The 14,908-nt window shown below is 57.8% G+C and overlaps 1 protein-coding gene across 1 annotated transcript; it reads right to left on the reverse strand.

Moving 5' to 3' along the window:
* CRYBA2 (crystallin beta A2) lies at positions 1–3,079 on the reverse strand. Its single transcript, XM_047770489.1, has 4 exons — positions 2,915–3,079; positions 1,959–2,100; positions 692–834; positions 1–211 (listed from the first exon to the last, which is right to left on the reverse strand). Exons 1-4 carry the CDS (start codon positions 3,073–3,075, stop codon positions 64–66), a joined length of 594 nt encoding a protein of 197 aa, XP_047626445.1. The 5' UTR covers positions 3,076–3,079; the 3' UTR covers positions 1–63.
* Positions 3,080–14,908: the final 11,829 nt, after the last annotated feature.

Here is a 14,908-nt window from a genome sequence, read left to right on the forward strand (position 1 = left end):
GGGGTAGGCAGGTTCAGGAGCCTTTATTGAGGGTGCTCAGGAGAGGCTCTGGGGCTGGGGGGCTTAGTGCTGGACTCTCCGAATGGACTGGAGCTGCCCAGTGTGGGCTTGCGTGCCGAATTCACTGTAGTTGCGGAACTCCCCGCTGTGGCGGTCCTGCTCCAACACATACTGGTAGCCCCGGTAGCCTGGGTACTGGTAGGCCACCCACCTAGGCCAGGAGGGCACAGGGGTGATGCGTAAGCTCCGCCCCCACCTCACCCATGTCCTCCATTACTAGTCCTCCTTTCCAGCTTCCAAGGCCCAGCTCTACAACCATGGCTTCAGTTTTCCCTGCATGGATCTCTCGCTGCCCTGCCCACTGCTCCCGGTCTTCCTAACACTTTCCTCACCTTGTCTTCTATTCCCACCCTCCATTGCCTCCTCTCCCACATTTGCAATCCCTCCCTCTACCTCCACATCTTTCCCTTGACTCCCATTCTCCTAGTCCCTGCCCCCTCCCTCCCAGTCTGTCTCCATCGGCTCATTTCCCCTTGACCTCACTCCTCCTGTCCACCAGCCCCCAACTTCTCTCTTTACTGTGTCTCTCTTTACTGTGTCTCTTAGCATCCCCCATCACCTTTCCCTCCAACTCCTCCCTGGTCTCCATTGCCTCCCTGCTCTTCTTTCCTGTTCCAGTCCCAGGACTCACGCTCCAGAGCTGACTTTGAGGGAACCCACGTCCTTGCTGGTCCAGCCCATGGAGGGCAGGGATGGGTAGTCGTCATTGAGTTCAAACTTGCAGCCCTGGAAGTTTTCCCCTTCAAACAGTGTCACACGGCTGTCACTGTGGTTCTAAGGTGCAGGGAGGGAGAGGTGGACAGATCAGGCCAAAGGGGCATTAATGGACACATTCTCAGCCCTATCCCCCACCCTGCTGCCCAGTACAAGCTGTGCAGACACAGGATCCATAAGCACACCAAGAGTTTGCTTCACTTGCTCCATATCAGTCTGGGAAGCTGGGATGCTCAGAGGTTCCCCACCCTGGTTGGCCCCTTCTATATCTTTGGAATGAGGTGGTGAGACTGGGTGGTTCCCAAAGACCCTTCCAGGTTAGGGCTAGAGGGCATCTTGTGACATGGACCTGTTTTGCAGGAGGAAAATCAGAGCTCTGGTCCACTAACCAAGACATTGTCTTTAAGGGGCTCACTGACTATCCAACCCCCTGCCCAACACCCTGGGCATAGCCTCTCATAGGGTAGGACCCAGCAAAACGTTGATGGCAGAGTCAGAACATACAGGCCAGGGCATCAATGTTTGTTACGGCTGGGCTCCCATTGTCCCATGCTCCCCCACCCACAGGGCTCCTGGGCTTCCTAGAATGGAGAAGCTGGACTGAGTCAGCACCTGTTCTCTGTCCTCCACCCCACAAGTACCAGGCCTTGCTAGTAGGGTACTGAGTCAGCAGAAGTGGGGGGTGCGATCCTCTCCTGCAGTATATCTGACTCATGAACAGTGCTTTCCCCGACTCTGCAACATCCACACAGAGACTAACCCCTTCTCAGCCTTGATCCCTGATTTTTGTCTCATCTTCATGATAACTCTTGTGACCGGGGGCAAATCACTTTGCCCATCTGAGCCCCATTTCCACGCCTATGTATAAGGCTAACAACAGCCACCCCGACCTCACAGGGCTGTGTGATAATGGACAACAGGATGTGAGGAATGGACAGGAGTTCAAGATTGGCAGGGCCTTGGCACTGTCCGAGGTGCTGATTTCCGACACCTGGCTTAGTCCCATATTCCCGACTTTCAGAGACCTCTCTGGTTCTGGGAAGTAATGCCACTAGTACCCATCCAGAAGTTGTATGTACACACCTCCAGACAGTGAGTGGACGACCTTTCCCAGGTGCCACAGTGGGGCCAGGGCTTGGAACTTGGACTGTGATGCAGAGGAGGAGGGGGAGGACTTAACTTACTGCACAGAGTACCGGCCGGAAAGAGAGCAGCTGGTCGCTGTGGTGGCCACCGCTGCCACTCCAGGCACTCCAGCGAGGATAGTCACCCTTCTCCAGAATAAATTGTTGCCCCTGGAAGTCGGGGTACTCGAAGGCCACCCATCTGGAGAAAGATAAAAGGGACTAGGAGGCATCTGCCCCAGCCTCATTCATCCCTCCCTTCCCCTTACTTGCTACTAAAACCCGTCTTTCCTTCCACTCTAGGACCTTCCCCGACACACCCACTGTAAAGCAACTCAGCCCTTCTAGAGGCCATTATCTTGGATTTGAGGGGTCCAGGCTTCCAGCTCAGGGCCCCCAGGCTGGAAGGAATTTTCCAGTCTAGGAAGATCACATTACCAAGCACTCTTACCTCAAGAATTTAGGTCCCTGCAAAGATAGATGTAGGAACCCGCCAACTTAATAGTGACAAGCTGCAAAGCTGGGGAGCCTCAGTTCTCCAGAGGGCCCCAGTCTCTAGGGGACCAGGGTAGGGAGAGTGGAAAGGATTTGGCTTCTTCTTTTTTCTTTTCTTTCTTTCTTTCTTTTTTTTTCTTTTCTTTTCTTTTTTTTTTTTTTTTTTTTTGGCTTCTTTTGTTAAATGAAGCATAGAGCCATTTAACTTGGGGAGAGCGAAACTACCCTGGGAACCCCTTTAGGGTTCAGACTGGCCCCGGGGAGTCCGGCAAAGATTGCCTTCTCGCCTTTGTCTCTTTAGCGCACCCAAGGATACAGTCTGTCCCATGATTTGTCCTGGGGCTGGTGGGGAGTTTTGAGGAAGCCTGGGGGTTTTCCATGTTGGTGGGTCTCTCTCAGGCAGGGCTTACATACAGTCTGGGGACTGGAGGGCTGGGATCCGGGGTCCCAGTCTCCGAGCTTGCGCCCGGGGAGCCTCGAGTCCCCCAATCCAGCCCCAGCGCGCCGGGGCGATCACTCACGCGCCATTTTCCACCTTGACCGAGCGCACCCGGCGCAGGCCTCCGCGCTCGCCAATGTTGGCGCAGTCACTCAGCAGCCGGCAGCGGCGGCCCTGGAAGTCCTCCTCATCCCAAAGCGTGAGGCTGGCGGGCGCTGGGCCCTGCGCAGGGGCGCTGCTCATGCCGCTGCAGACAAGAACCGGACCAAGCGCTCAGCGTCCCAAAAGCCCTCTCCCCGCCCAGGCCCGCCCAACCCGGGTGGGAGGTGAAGGACCCGCGGGCTGGACCCGGGCTGCGAGCAGCTTTCCCCCCATCTCGCCCTCCCCCGACCGACGAGATCCTGCCCTTGCGCCGAGTATTCACCGGGTGGGTGAGCGCGGTACTGGCGGAAAATGGAGAGGCTGCGCGCGGGCTGCGCCTGCGGGGCTTTATACCAGGCCTCGCCCCCTCCCCGCACCCTCTCTCGCTGGGGTGGGGGGAGCTGAGTCAGCGGGCAGGCGGCGGTCAGCTCTGGTGTCCCCGGGGAAGCCGAGGCCTTTCCTGCAGCCGCTGACCTGGCCCAGCCCTCGGGGAGTACAATAGAAATTGCTGAGACACACGTCCTGCACCCGCCACAGCCAAGGCTGACTCCGCTTTTTCTTTTTTGGGGGCCTGAGCCAGGCAAGGCGAACCCTCCCAGGCTCAGATCCTCAGATCCTTTAGTGGCCACCCCGCTAAAACGGCGCTTTCCTGCTCGAGATGTGGAACTTCTTCCAGGCGTGTAAACTCCGCCCTTTCTTTAGCCCTAGGTCGAGGCCTTCCTTGTGGGCGACACTAGGGAGGAAGTAAACAAGGCTTCCCGCCAGCAATTTTCCTCAGGCCCCTTAGTCCGCTTTTCCCCGGAGGATGGGCCGTCATGGCACCCTTTCTCCCAAGTTCGAGTTCCCAGCCCCGGCCCTGAGCTCTCGGAGTTTTCTTGAGCAAAGGTGCTGAAAAGAGGCAATGACCAGGACTCGCCGCAAGACGGCGCTGAGCGCAGGAAACTCGAACCGCCCGAGGGAAGGCGCGGATTTCCAAAGCGTGTAGGGAGTGGCTGGCTGCTGTCCGGAGGAAGAATGTTTCGACGTTAGCACCGCCAGAACCTCGACGCTGCCAGCCACCCCCCGCCAGAGCTCCAGGGTTTGGGGCCTCCGGTCTCCATGTCAGCCCGAGAGCAAGCAGCTGATTATCGAGGGCCTAGTTCGGGCCAGACCCTGTGCTCAGAGCTTTCTCATGCGTGGTCTCAGCTAATTCTCACGCAGACCCGCCGAGGACATTTCGTCTACATTTTACAGACGATACTGAGTCCCAGAGGGTTCCGGGACGCAGTCTGAGAGGTGTCAGAGCTGGGAAGCAGCCCAGCTGAGGTGTGAGCCTGGGTTTCTGTCTTGACTGTAGATCCTGGCTCTTGCGATCAATCCCTGGGTCACGGAAGGTGGGAGAAAGTGGGGTGTGGGGAGGGAGAAGTTTAGGGGAAGAGGCTTGGAGCCCCAAGCAAGTTCCAGGGAAGAAATTTCCTTACAACTTGCAGCAGAATTCCCTAACCATCATGACTGCCAATGAGAAACAAAGGCTTCTGGCAACACTATGAGTTTTCCTTAATGGAGAGGGTATTCTAGCAGAAATGGAGGGATGGGTAAGAAGGGAAATAATAGTTTGTTGTTTGCATGAACTAAGTGCTTCCCTTATAGACTCAACTGTCCAACGTGGTTGCTTTGGGTTAAAAGACGTGGAAATGGAGGCTCCAGGAGGCACAGGCCCTTTTCCGTGGCTAGCCAGTATCAGAGCAAGATTAGAATTTAGACCTTTTGACTGCAAAGCCAGTGCTCTTGGGACTAAAAGGGCTCACAGTCCAGCTGCAGCTGCCCAGATCCAGAAGTCTAGTCATGCTGGCCTCTCTGCTTTCTCCCGACTGCCAAGCTCACTCCAGCCTCAGAGCCTTTGCGTTTGTGTTCCTGTTACTGGAGCGTTTTAGTCATGAGATCGTGGCATGCTGGCTACTTTTCCACCCGCTAGGTGATGCTCTTCCTGGCATCATCCCCTTGTTTTCTTTTCTTTTTTTGGCTGCACCCGAGGCATGCAGAAGTTCCTGGGCCAGGGATCAAACCTGGACCACAGCAGTGACCTGAGCAGATCCTTAATCTGCTGACCCACAAAAGAACCCCCATTATCCTCTTTTCTTTATAGCATTTAATACTCTGTAAAGTTGTCATTTTCAACTCTTGTGTATGGCTATACTGAGTGCTTCCTTTTGTACAAGAGTGTAAGCTCCATTTAAAGGGGCAGAGGCTGTGTCGGTCTTGTTTCCAGTTGTCATCCTCCAGCCTAGCACAATGCTTGACACATAATAAAATTGTGCTTGATAAAATTTCTCGAATGAGTAAGAAGTAAATGGGGTGGTCAGATTGGGCCAAATGTCCGCGCGAGAAGGAGAAATTCACCAGTGAGAGTCGCGGGGGAAGGGGTGATGGGTTGCCTATCTTACCAACCTCCCCACTCTTGAAGTTCTGGCGCGCTGAGAACAGGCACTGGGGGAAACCGGAGTCTCTCCTGGTTCTTTCTTTTTCACTGGGGAGGAATTGCTGTTGAGGATCACAACGTGTGTGAAGGTGAATGCCAAAAGTACGAGGCCCTAGAACATAGGGATTAAAGTCCAGTTTGGAGGTTTTGAGTTAGAGCAGGGACAACCACAACCAGGTTTGCTTGGGGTTAGGATCTGAGGGGTGCCCAGTCCCCTGACGCCCCAGGATAGAGGGGGTTTGGACAAAAAGGATATAATTTTCCCCAAACCGAAAAGAGCAAGAACGAAATACAAAGGGAGGTAAGAAACAGTTCTGGGTTCCGCACTTGGCCTCGATTTCAAAGTCAGGGCTATGGCAGCGGTGGGACCTGTGGGACCCAGTCTTTTCACTCTGCTCCCTCTCCCACTTCTGTGAAGCAATTCCGACTTTGGCCACCAGGGGGGGCGCGCGAGCCGCGCTGAGTGGAAAGCGTTCGTGTTGGGGACGGAGGAGGGGGAGGGAGGTGGTGGGAGGCTGAGGTGGGGAGGGGCATGGGGCACGGGTGGCAAGTGCGTCAGGCCGTGCGTCTGCGCTGGTCCGTGACGTGGGCGCAGAGTGCGGGGGTGTATGGCAGAGGCTGGACGCTGTGTTTGCGGGCGTAAAGGCTTAGGATCTGGGAGGGCAGTTTCCAGTCCACCAGGTGTTGGTGAGAAGACTTATTCCACAGGAAGGTGTGTGTGTGTGTGTGTGTGTGTGTGTGTGTGTGTGTGTGTGTGTGTGTGTGTGTGTGTGTTTTCAAAGTCTGGGGGGAAGTGGTGGGGAGTCTGGTCGGACTTGAGATGGAGACCTGTGTATGAGAACAGCCACTATTCTTCTTATTCCTAAATTCTGATCTTGGCTCTGCTCTAAGTAGCCATGTGGCACTAGCTAGCCCTCCCCCTCCTCTCCCTCAGTTTCCTCGTCAGGGGAACGGGTGTGAGGGTCCCATCACCGACAGCCTATATAGTCCATGGTTTTTAGTTCTCCTGCCTTCACCAGCTCCCTCAGAAATGGGCACACTCACCATCACTGCCAATAGTCAGTTGCCCAGATCCTAGACCTTTCTCAGGCTCCCCATCTCCCTCCAGACCCCTTCCTGGCTCCAGGCCTCATAGTCATCAAGAAAGGGAAGAACGAGCCACTGAGGGGAAGGGGCTGGGGGGCAGTGTGCGTGGCGTGGCAGCATGGGACTCGGAGATCCCTACCCCTTTTCTGTACTATGGACCCCCTCCCAGCCTCCTTTCTCCACCGAGATGCTCCACTTCCAGCCCTCAAGGCTTCCCCGACCCAGTCCCCTCCTAGCCTCCTTCCACCCCCTCCCCCCAGCAGCTGGTCCTGTTTGTTTTCCCAGATCAGTTGTGCTCCGAGCTTCCTGAAGGATGGATGCACAGGTGGCTTTGTTTGCCAGCTCAGCACCCTCACCCCTACCTCTTCCACATCCACAGCCTCAGCCCCTGGGCATGGGGGAGGAGGGGGAGGTAGGTAGACAAAAAACAAGTGTCCCCAGGTCTATACATCCAAAAGGACCTCAAGATCTCATAGGGATCTCATGACCCCTACTTACGCCCTATTCAGTCCTTCATCTCATATAGGGACCCTTGGTGGCACAGAGAAATCCTCAGGACCCACCCCACCCCCCATGATTCTACAGCAACACCCATCCCATAATGTACCCTAAGGTCCCACAGAGAAGCTTTCAGACTCAGTCCTGTGTCCTCAGTGAAGCCCTGGATCCCACTCAAATCCCCATCCCATGTGGGGAAATGTAGATCCGACAAAGAAACCCTCAAACCCAGGAGCTCCTGTTGTGGCTCAGTGGATTGAGAACCCGACTAGTATCCATGAGGATGCAGGATCGGTCCCTGGACTCACTCAGTGGGTTAAGGATCTGGTGTGTTGCTTTGAGCTGTGGTGTAGGTCACAGATGAGGCTTTGTTCCTGAGTTTTTGTGGCTGTGGCATAGGCCAGCAACTGTAGCTCCGATTCAACCCCTAGCCTGGGAACTGCCATATGTCCCAGGTGCAGCCCTAAAAAGCAAAAGAGAAAAGAAAAAAATAAGAAAGAAAGAGGCCCTCCAACCCAACCTGGCCTCTCGCCCAGCTCTCCATCCCAGGTAACGGTGCTGAGAATTCCCAGGGAAGTTGGTATCTCCCTCATATTTAGCCCCATTCCATGGCCAGCTTCGAGGTGGCTGGGGCCAGTGTTCCCTCCTCGAATCAGCCTGCCCCCACCCCTGACCCCTCATTTCACTGGGAAATCAGCCAGGGCTTTGGCGACTGAAGATGCAAATTCTGTGAATGGCACCTTCCCTCAACCCTGTACCATCACCAGCACCTCCTTTGCAGCCCTGCTCCTCCAGTCCCCACCCCCACCCCAGGTCTGGAGCTGGGAACAGGCAGGGAGCACTTTCCCTGGGGCTGTGAGGTCTGGTCTCCTGGGAGACAGAGATAACACGGGTGAGGGTGTAGTCAGCTCAGGCAGGGTCCCATTGTCCCAGTCTCTCTATCAACAGAGCCCCTCTTCTCTGCCCCCCCCCCCCAGAGATCCAGAGAGATGGGAGGCAGCTTTCACCACCACCCACTCACCCAGATGCAGAGCCAGGGGGCTTGCACAAGGCACACGTACACACATTCATCCTGAGGGATCCCATGTGCATCGCCTGTGAACAGTCTCCTTCTAGGATTCAATAGACACCTCAGTGGTCACATTCATTTATGTGCGGACATTTGTTCCCTCAATTTTTCCTCAAATGTTTGATAAGATGTACTATGTGCCAGGCACTGTGCTGGGTGCCTCGTGTACTTTCACAGGCACACAACCCACTCCCTGGTTGCCTAGAGCAGACTGATGATCATAAGACACTAGAAAGGTTAAGAGTGTGGGCTTTGGGAGTACCTGTTGAGCTCAGCAGGTTAAGAACCTGACTGGTATCCATGAGGATGTGGGTTCGATCCCTGGCCTTGCTCAGTGGGTTAGGGATCCGGCGTGGCCGTGAGCTGTGGTGTAGTCACAGACGTGGCTCAGATCCCACGTTGCTGTGGTTGTGGTGTAGGCCGGCAGCTGCATCTCTGATTCTACCCCTAGCCTGGGGACTTCCATATGCTGCAGGTGCAGCTCTTAAAAAAACAAAAACAAAAAAAACCAAAACAAAACTGCAGCCCACTACCTTGGTTAAAAATCCCAAACCCAAGCTCCACTGCTTACAAGTTGGAAGAACTTGTACTCTACCTTTCAAATTTTCCCTCTGTGAAACGGAAATGACTGCCTTAGAAACTGTTGTGAAGATTGAAATGCATGTGAAACCCAGAACTAGCCCGCGGGAGGCAGCAAATAAATGTTTGCTGTTACTGTCATGGAGGCTGGGGTGGTTGTGGTTATAACTGGCTCCGCTGCCCAGTTCTTCCCCCCTGCCCTGGGGCTGAGCTAGGTCATGGGGAGGGGTTGGGGCAGCCAGCATAGCTGCATCCCCCACCCACACTTGCCCTGTGGAAGCCAGCTTAACATTCAGGATGGGGAGCCTTCCTGCTTCACCCCATTAGAGCCATTCTACTGATGTGCTCAGTTGGGGAGTTTGGAGGGTGGCTGTGGGTGTGGGTATATCCCAGTTTCCTTTGTTTTCGTCTGGCCTCCTCTGGTCCCGATGCTTTTCCTGGCTCCATATGTGGCCTTGGAAGGGCCACAGTTTTGTACCTGAAAACTAAGCTAACTGCTGATCCCGGAGGGGCCTCCCAGCCCTGACTCCTGTGATCCTGTGATGCCTCAGGAAGGCTCCCTTCCCTCCCCATCCTGCCCCCCCCCCACACACACACCTGGCCTAGCCAGAATGAGGGGGCCAGTTGCCACTGTCACCATGGGGACTAATCTCCGAGAAGGTCAGAGAGGCTCTGGTTCTGCCTTGGCTGGGATTGGGGATTAGCACCTGTGTACGAGCCCCCCCATCAGGGCCTCCACTCCCATGTCCCCCCACTCTCACAGGGACCCTGGGCGGCCTCCGCACCCGAAGGTGCCAAGACTGGGCCAGAATAAGCAGGTGGATAGTGGGGCCCAGGCTGCTGCCACGGCTGTCTGTCCAGCTGTGGCCAAGAGAGAAAGGGGGGGACAGAGTCTGATCCTTGCCCCCCCTGCTCACATGGCCTGAGCTTTGCCCCTCTTCACCTCTTGCCCCGTCGTGGGAAGAGATGGGTCCCCCTAGATAGGGCTGTCACCCTCACCTCCAGCCCTGGCTGTCCCATTTGCCGCTCCCATAGAAGCCACCTCTTTCTCATTTGTGGTAGGTAATTTCCCGTCCCCATGTGGGTGGGATGGAGGCTGTTTTTACATAGCCTCCCCCTTCTTCCACACCGTAGCCTCCATCCCTGGTAACCCTGACCTCTGACCCAACATCTTCACCCCTGACCCTCCCGCTCCCTGGAGTGCGCATCCCTTGTTATCACACACTGCCCTGTGTCTCTCCATCTCTGGGGTCCCTCTAACTCTCGCCCTAACCATCTGGGGTCAGAGCAGGGTGTCTGCAGCCTCTCTGGACCCTGAAATCATCCCTGTGGTTCTCACCCCACTCTGGGCTGCACCCTCCATCCGTCCCTTTGCGCTTCTGCTTAACTTCTGCTTGGCTTCTCCGCTCTTTTTCTCATCCTTCCCCCCACTCCTTTTCTCCTTGCCGGTTCCCCCGTCCCACCACACTGCACTCCAACTGCTCTTTCCCTTTTTCCGCTTCCTCCAGTACCTGTCTCCTCCCCCGCCCTGGGTGCTGACAGGGATGACAGGAAACAGGCTTTGAGCAGGAAGGGGGAGGGGGTGGGGGCCCGCCTCGAACACCAGCTGCTGAGCACCCCCCTCCCAAAGCCCCCGCACCTGCAGGCCTGCCTGGCGCCTGGAGACTCCACCCCTGGCCAGGCAGGGGAGGAGGGACTTGGAGGAGAGGCCAGATCCCTGGTGAGTCCAGGAAATGCGGGTCTTGGGGATGGGGGGATGGGGGTGGAGGTCTGGGGAAATGGGGCTCCCAGGGCTGAAGGGGGAGGCAGTGGCTCTCTGTCCTAAGGGAAGACCCCTCAGCCCACTGGTGGCCTCATTCTTCTCACCCCCATCCCTAGGACTGCTATAAGAGTGTGTGTGTGTGTGTGTGTGTGTGTGTGTGTGTGTGTGTGTGGTGGTGGTGGTGGTGGTGGTGGTGGTTGGAGGGGGGTTCATTCCAAGGGGAGGCCTTTTTGTTGATAGCCCTAGGATCTGGAATCCTAGCCAGAGGGGAAGAGCTCTAGCCCCCTTCTAGGATTGGGGGAGGGGAGAGGAAGCCCTCAGTGACACAGGGAAGATGTATCAGCGCCAGGCCCCTGACAGGCAAATGAATCAGTGCCAGGCAAGGAGCAGAGGGCCGGGCCTAAGCCACAAGCCTGGCCAGGGAGGCCGGGAAGGGGGCTGCACACACCCAGCCTGGGACCCACCGGCTCTCCCCTCACCCCCCACCCTCCTGCCCCAAGGCTGTTGCATGTGGATCCAGCCTGCTGTCCACCCTCTCCCCAAACCTGCCTGGGATCTGTCAGAGCCATCTCATCCCCTCCCCCTCCCTTTCTCGGTGCCAAGGACTCAGCAGATCCAGTGGAGCCTGCGGGTAGTGTGGGGCGAGATGGCAGTGAAGTGGGGGAAACATGGAGGGGGCAAGCCAGCACCTCCAGGATCCAAATTGGAGTCAGAAGGGACCACTGACTCCTGACCCTCATTCCCATCTCCCTGGGGGCTGCCTCTGCCTGGGTGGGAGTGGGGGGACAGTGCCTGCCCATGGTGCTTCCTCACCCTTAGGGGAAACTGGGGCTCCCTACGCTGTTCAAGGAGATGTCCCTCCATCCCAGACCTACAGCCAGCCCCTCCCTCTGGGGCCGGCTCAGCATCGCCATCAATTTGGGGAGAGGGAATGGAGGCCACCTGGAATCACAGGACGGAGAATCAGTTCTGGGGGCCAGCAGTCTAGGGCAATCTTCCTCCTCCTCCCCCATGTCAGATCTTAACCCTTTGAGTCATTGGAAAGGGAGGTGGGCTGTCCCAGGTTTGGGTTGTCGCTAATGACCCCGGACTCCCACCTAATCTGAGGGCTACTTAGACCCACCCCCACCCCCATTTGACTGAAACAAGAGGCCTTGGGATTATGAAGTTTGGGAAAGGTGGTGAGCTGCCCTATCAAGCAAGGGCTCCTGGACCCTGTGTTTGTCCTTTTCCATCTGTCTGACTGTCTGTCTCCAACATGGGGAGACTGAAAGACACCGCAGGGAGTGAATCCTCAGGATGTCAGCCCCAAAGAGACCCAGAGGAGCCAGACTTATCTCCCTTGTGGTTCTAGCTCCCACCACCCAGATTTTCCACACCTCATAGCTCTTGCTCCAAGCCCCCCAGAGCCTCCAACTTTCCGCGTCGGGGGGCTCAAAAGTATCGCTAAAAGCCCAGGAACCAGGATATGGGGACTGGTGGGGCCCTTGCAGGAGGCCAGACCAACCCTCCACATTGTGCAAAGCGCAAAACCCTGGGAGGGGCCAGAAAATGACTTGCCCAAGGCCACAGAAGTCGCTGGGACAGATCCGGACTAGAAGCCGGGTTTCCACCTCGGAAAATGCTCCTGACCTGGGCCACAGCCCCCTATGCCAAACGGTGGAGCGGCCGCCCGCACTCTCCGGAATCTAGCTGGGCAGCCCAGGAGTTGCGGGCAGGACAAGGCAGGGCGGGCGGAGCCGGATGGGAGCCGGATCTGCCCGGGGAGCGGCGCACAGCCTCTCCGACCCGTATGGCGGCGGCGGCGGCGACAGGTGCCTGCGTGGCGATCCGGCTCGGCCCCCGGGCGGGTGCTGAGAGGCCGCCCCTGCCTCACGCGAGCCGAACGAACAAAACGCTCAGGTCCGGTTTGTGCGAGGGGCTCGTCGCGGGGCGGGGGCGGAGGGCCCGGGGCCTGGCTGTGGCCTGCGGTGGTCTCCTGGTCCTGGTCTTCGGCGAGGGCCGTGCCGCACAGCGCTCCGCTACCGCCGCCCTCACCTGCGCGCATCCGCGGCTGACACGTCGGCGGCCGCGGCGGCCACTACAGGTGCGCACCTGGCCCGCCCCTCCCTTCCTGGCCACCCTCCGCCCGATCGGGCCCTGCTTGGCTTGGTCCCCAGCTCACGCCCCGGAGCTTGTGCCGGAGCCCGGGCTCAGCGCGCTTTATACGGCCTGCTTAGTCCCCGCCCCTAGATAGACACACACACACACACACACACACACACGCACGCACACACACACACACACCTGTCCGGGCGCCCGTTTGCTCGGGGCAAATATTGACTCAGAGGAGGCGGAGCGCCCCTCACCTCTCTCCCCGCCCCCGCCTGGGCTTTGGGGCCAGAGCTCCACCGAGGCCTTGGCGGTGGGGGTAAAGGGGGGGTGTCGGGGACCTGGGCGCCTCTGGAACAACACCAGATGTCACTTTTCCACCCACCTGCCTCGGGAAGGCGGGGGAGGAGCCGAGGACAGAGGCTGCCAGGCGGAGGTTAGGGGGAGCAGGAGGTGGGTATCCTAGGGAAGGTGGGACGTCCCCTCCTGGGGACTCAGATTCACGACAGGAGTCGTTTAGTAGGGTCTGTGGCCCGCTATCTAGCGATGATCTCCACCCGCATCCCAGTGTCTAGTTGTTGACCCTTTGCACGTGCCTCGATTTCCCTTCCTTCCCAATCTCTTAGCAGAGTCCCAGGAGCCCGGCAGATGCTGAGAAAAAGCTGGCGGTGGAAGAGCCGAGCCTCGGAGCAGGCGCGGTGGGGAAAGGGGAGGGGTGGCCACCTCGCCCTGCGGCCACCTGCTGCGCAGACCGGGCCTGGCGCTCGGCTCCTGTCCCCAGGCTCTGTTGGGGCAATGGCCAGCGAGGCTCCGCCCGAAGCGCCCTCCACTGGCCAGACCAGGTCCAGCACCCGGCTGCGTCTCGCCTCACTGAGGTGTGGAGCGGAGAGGCGCGACCTCCCAGCCCCTAAGGCTTCAAGGAGTCACTTTGGCCGCTTCTACCATCTGTCCCTCTCAGGTCGCGCGCGCGCTTTTTTTTCGCATCGGAGAAATAAAGTCAAGGCAGATATAGAAAAAAAAGGCTGGATCCTTTACTGGCGGGGTGACGGAGAGAGCGCCGGTAGGAACCTAGAGGTGCAGGTCGGAGGGGGGACTGTGTGCTGGTGTCTGCGAATAGTCGGTAGGGGGCAGTGCCGTGGTGCCGCTCGTATCCCCTTGCTGCGGCCCCGGAGGCGCCGCGGGCAGCAAGTCGGGAGTCAGAATCCTGGAAGACAAAAAGCCCCAGGTAGAGCGGGTGAAGGAGAGGCTTCCCTCCGAGGGTGCCCCTCTCTGCAACCTCTCGCTCCCCTCCCTGCGGCCGCTGGCCCGGGCGCCCCAACCTGGGAACGCTGAGCGGTGGCAGGGCGATGACGCGCGGCCGCGAGGTGAGCACCACCTCTCCGCGGCTCGCCTCCACCAAGATGTTCTGGATCATGTTCTCCAGCAGCGCCTCCTGCAGGTTAGCGAAAGCCGGGAGCCTGCCGGGCGGGAGGCGGGGGCGCCGAGGTCAGCGCTCACGTCCCCCCGCCCGCCCGACTCTGCTGTACGGTGTGTGCCGCGTGCTCTACGCGGATTCTCACTTAACTCCCCCCTCCAACACCGTGAGGAATCCATGTTCCAGTTTTATAAACGTTCAGACTATGGCTTGAAGAGACCAAGTTGCAAAACGTCACACGGCTGGTACACGTGGTGGGATTCCAGCCCAGGCAGCCAGAGTCTGCATTCCAGGGCCAGGGTTGGGGAAATGCCTCAAACTATGATGGCGCAGGAGGGACTCCTAGGGCATCTCGACAGGGACAGAAAGCAGCCACAGATCAGCCCCAGGGAGAGACCAATGGAGAAGTGGTGGTGCTTTTCTTCTGGCTTTAGAAACCCATTTAGGAGATTTGGACGTGGTGTGATGGTAAATGTTAATAGCCTGCTCTTGGAGAAAAAAATTAAGGCTCAGCTCTGTAATATTCTGTAAATACCCTCACCGAGGGCGTAGGCACCAACCGTGATGTCAATGAAAGCTGCTGGGAAGAGAAGCACACACAGGTAGAGCCCCAGCACACCACTGCCTCCTAGGATCCCCCTGCACTCAGCCCCCCCCCCCGCCCCCAAACCCGCCCTGGGGTCTGGCTGCTCACCGGCTGATGGCCTCCTTCTCATCCTGCTCTTGCCTCTCCTTCACTAAGACCTTCAGCTGCTGCTGCCACTGCCATTTCAGGGACTCATGGGATGTGGGCTGCAGTTCAGCCTTAATGTCCATCCAGGGCAACTTCTCTTCCTTCTCCTCCACCTCCTTCTCCACCTCCTCTTCTTCCAGCTTCTCCTTGCCAGTCTCCTCCTCCTCTTCCGTCTCCTCCTCCATCTCTTCTTCCTCCTCCTCCTCTTCCTCCTCCTCCTGCTCCTCCTCCTCCTCCTGCTCCTC

The sequence above is a fragment of the Phacochoerus africanus genome, chromosome 3 (genome assembly GCF_016906955.1).
Source record: "Phacochoerus africanus isolate WHEZ1 chromosome 3, ROS_Pafr_v1, whole genome shotgun sequence".
NCBI lineage: Eukaryota > Metazoa > Chordata > Mammalia > Artiodactyla > Suidae > Phacochoerus > Phacochoerus africanus.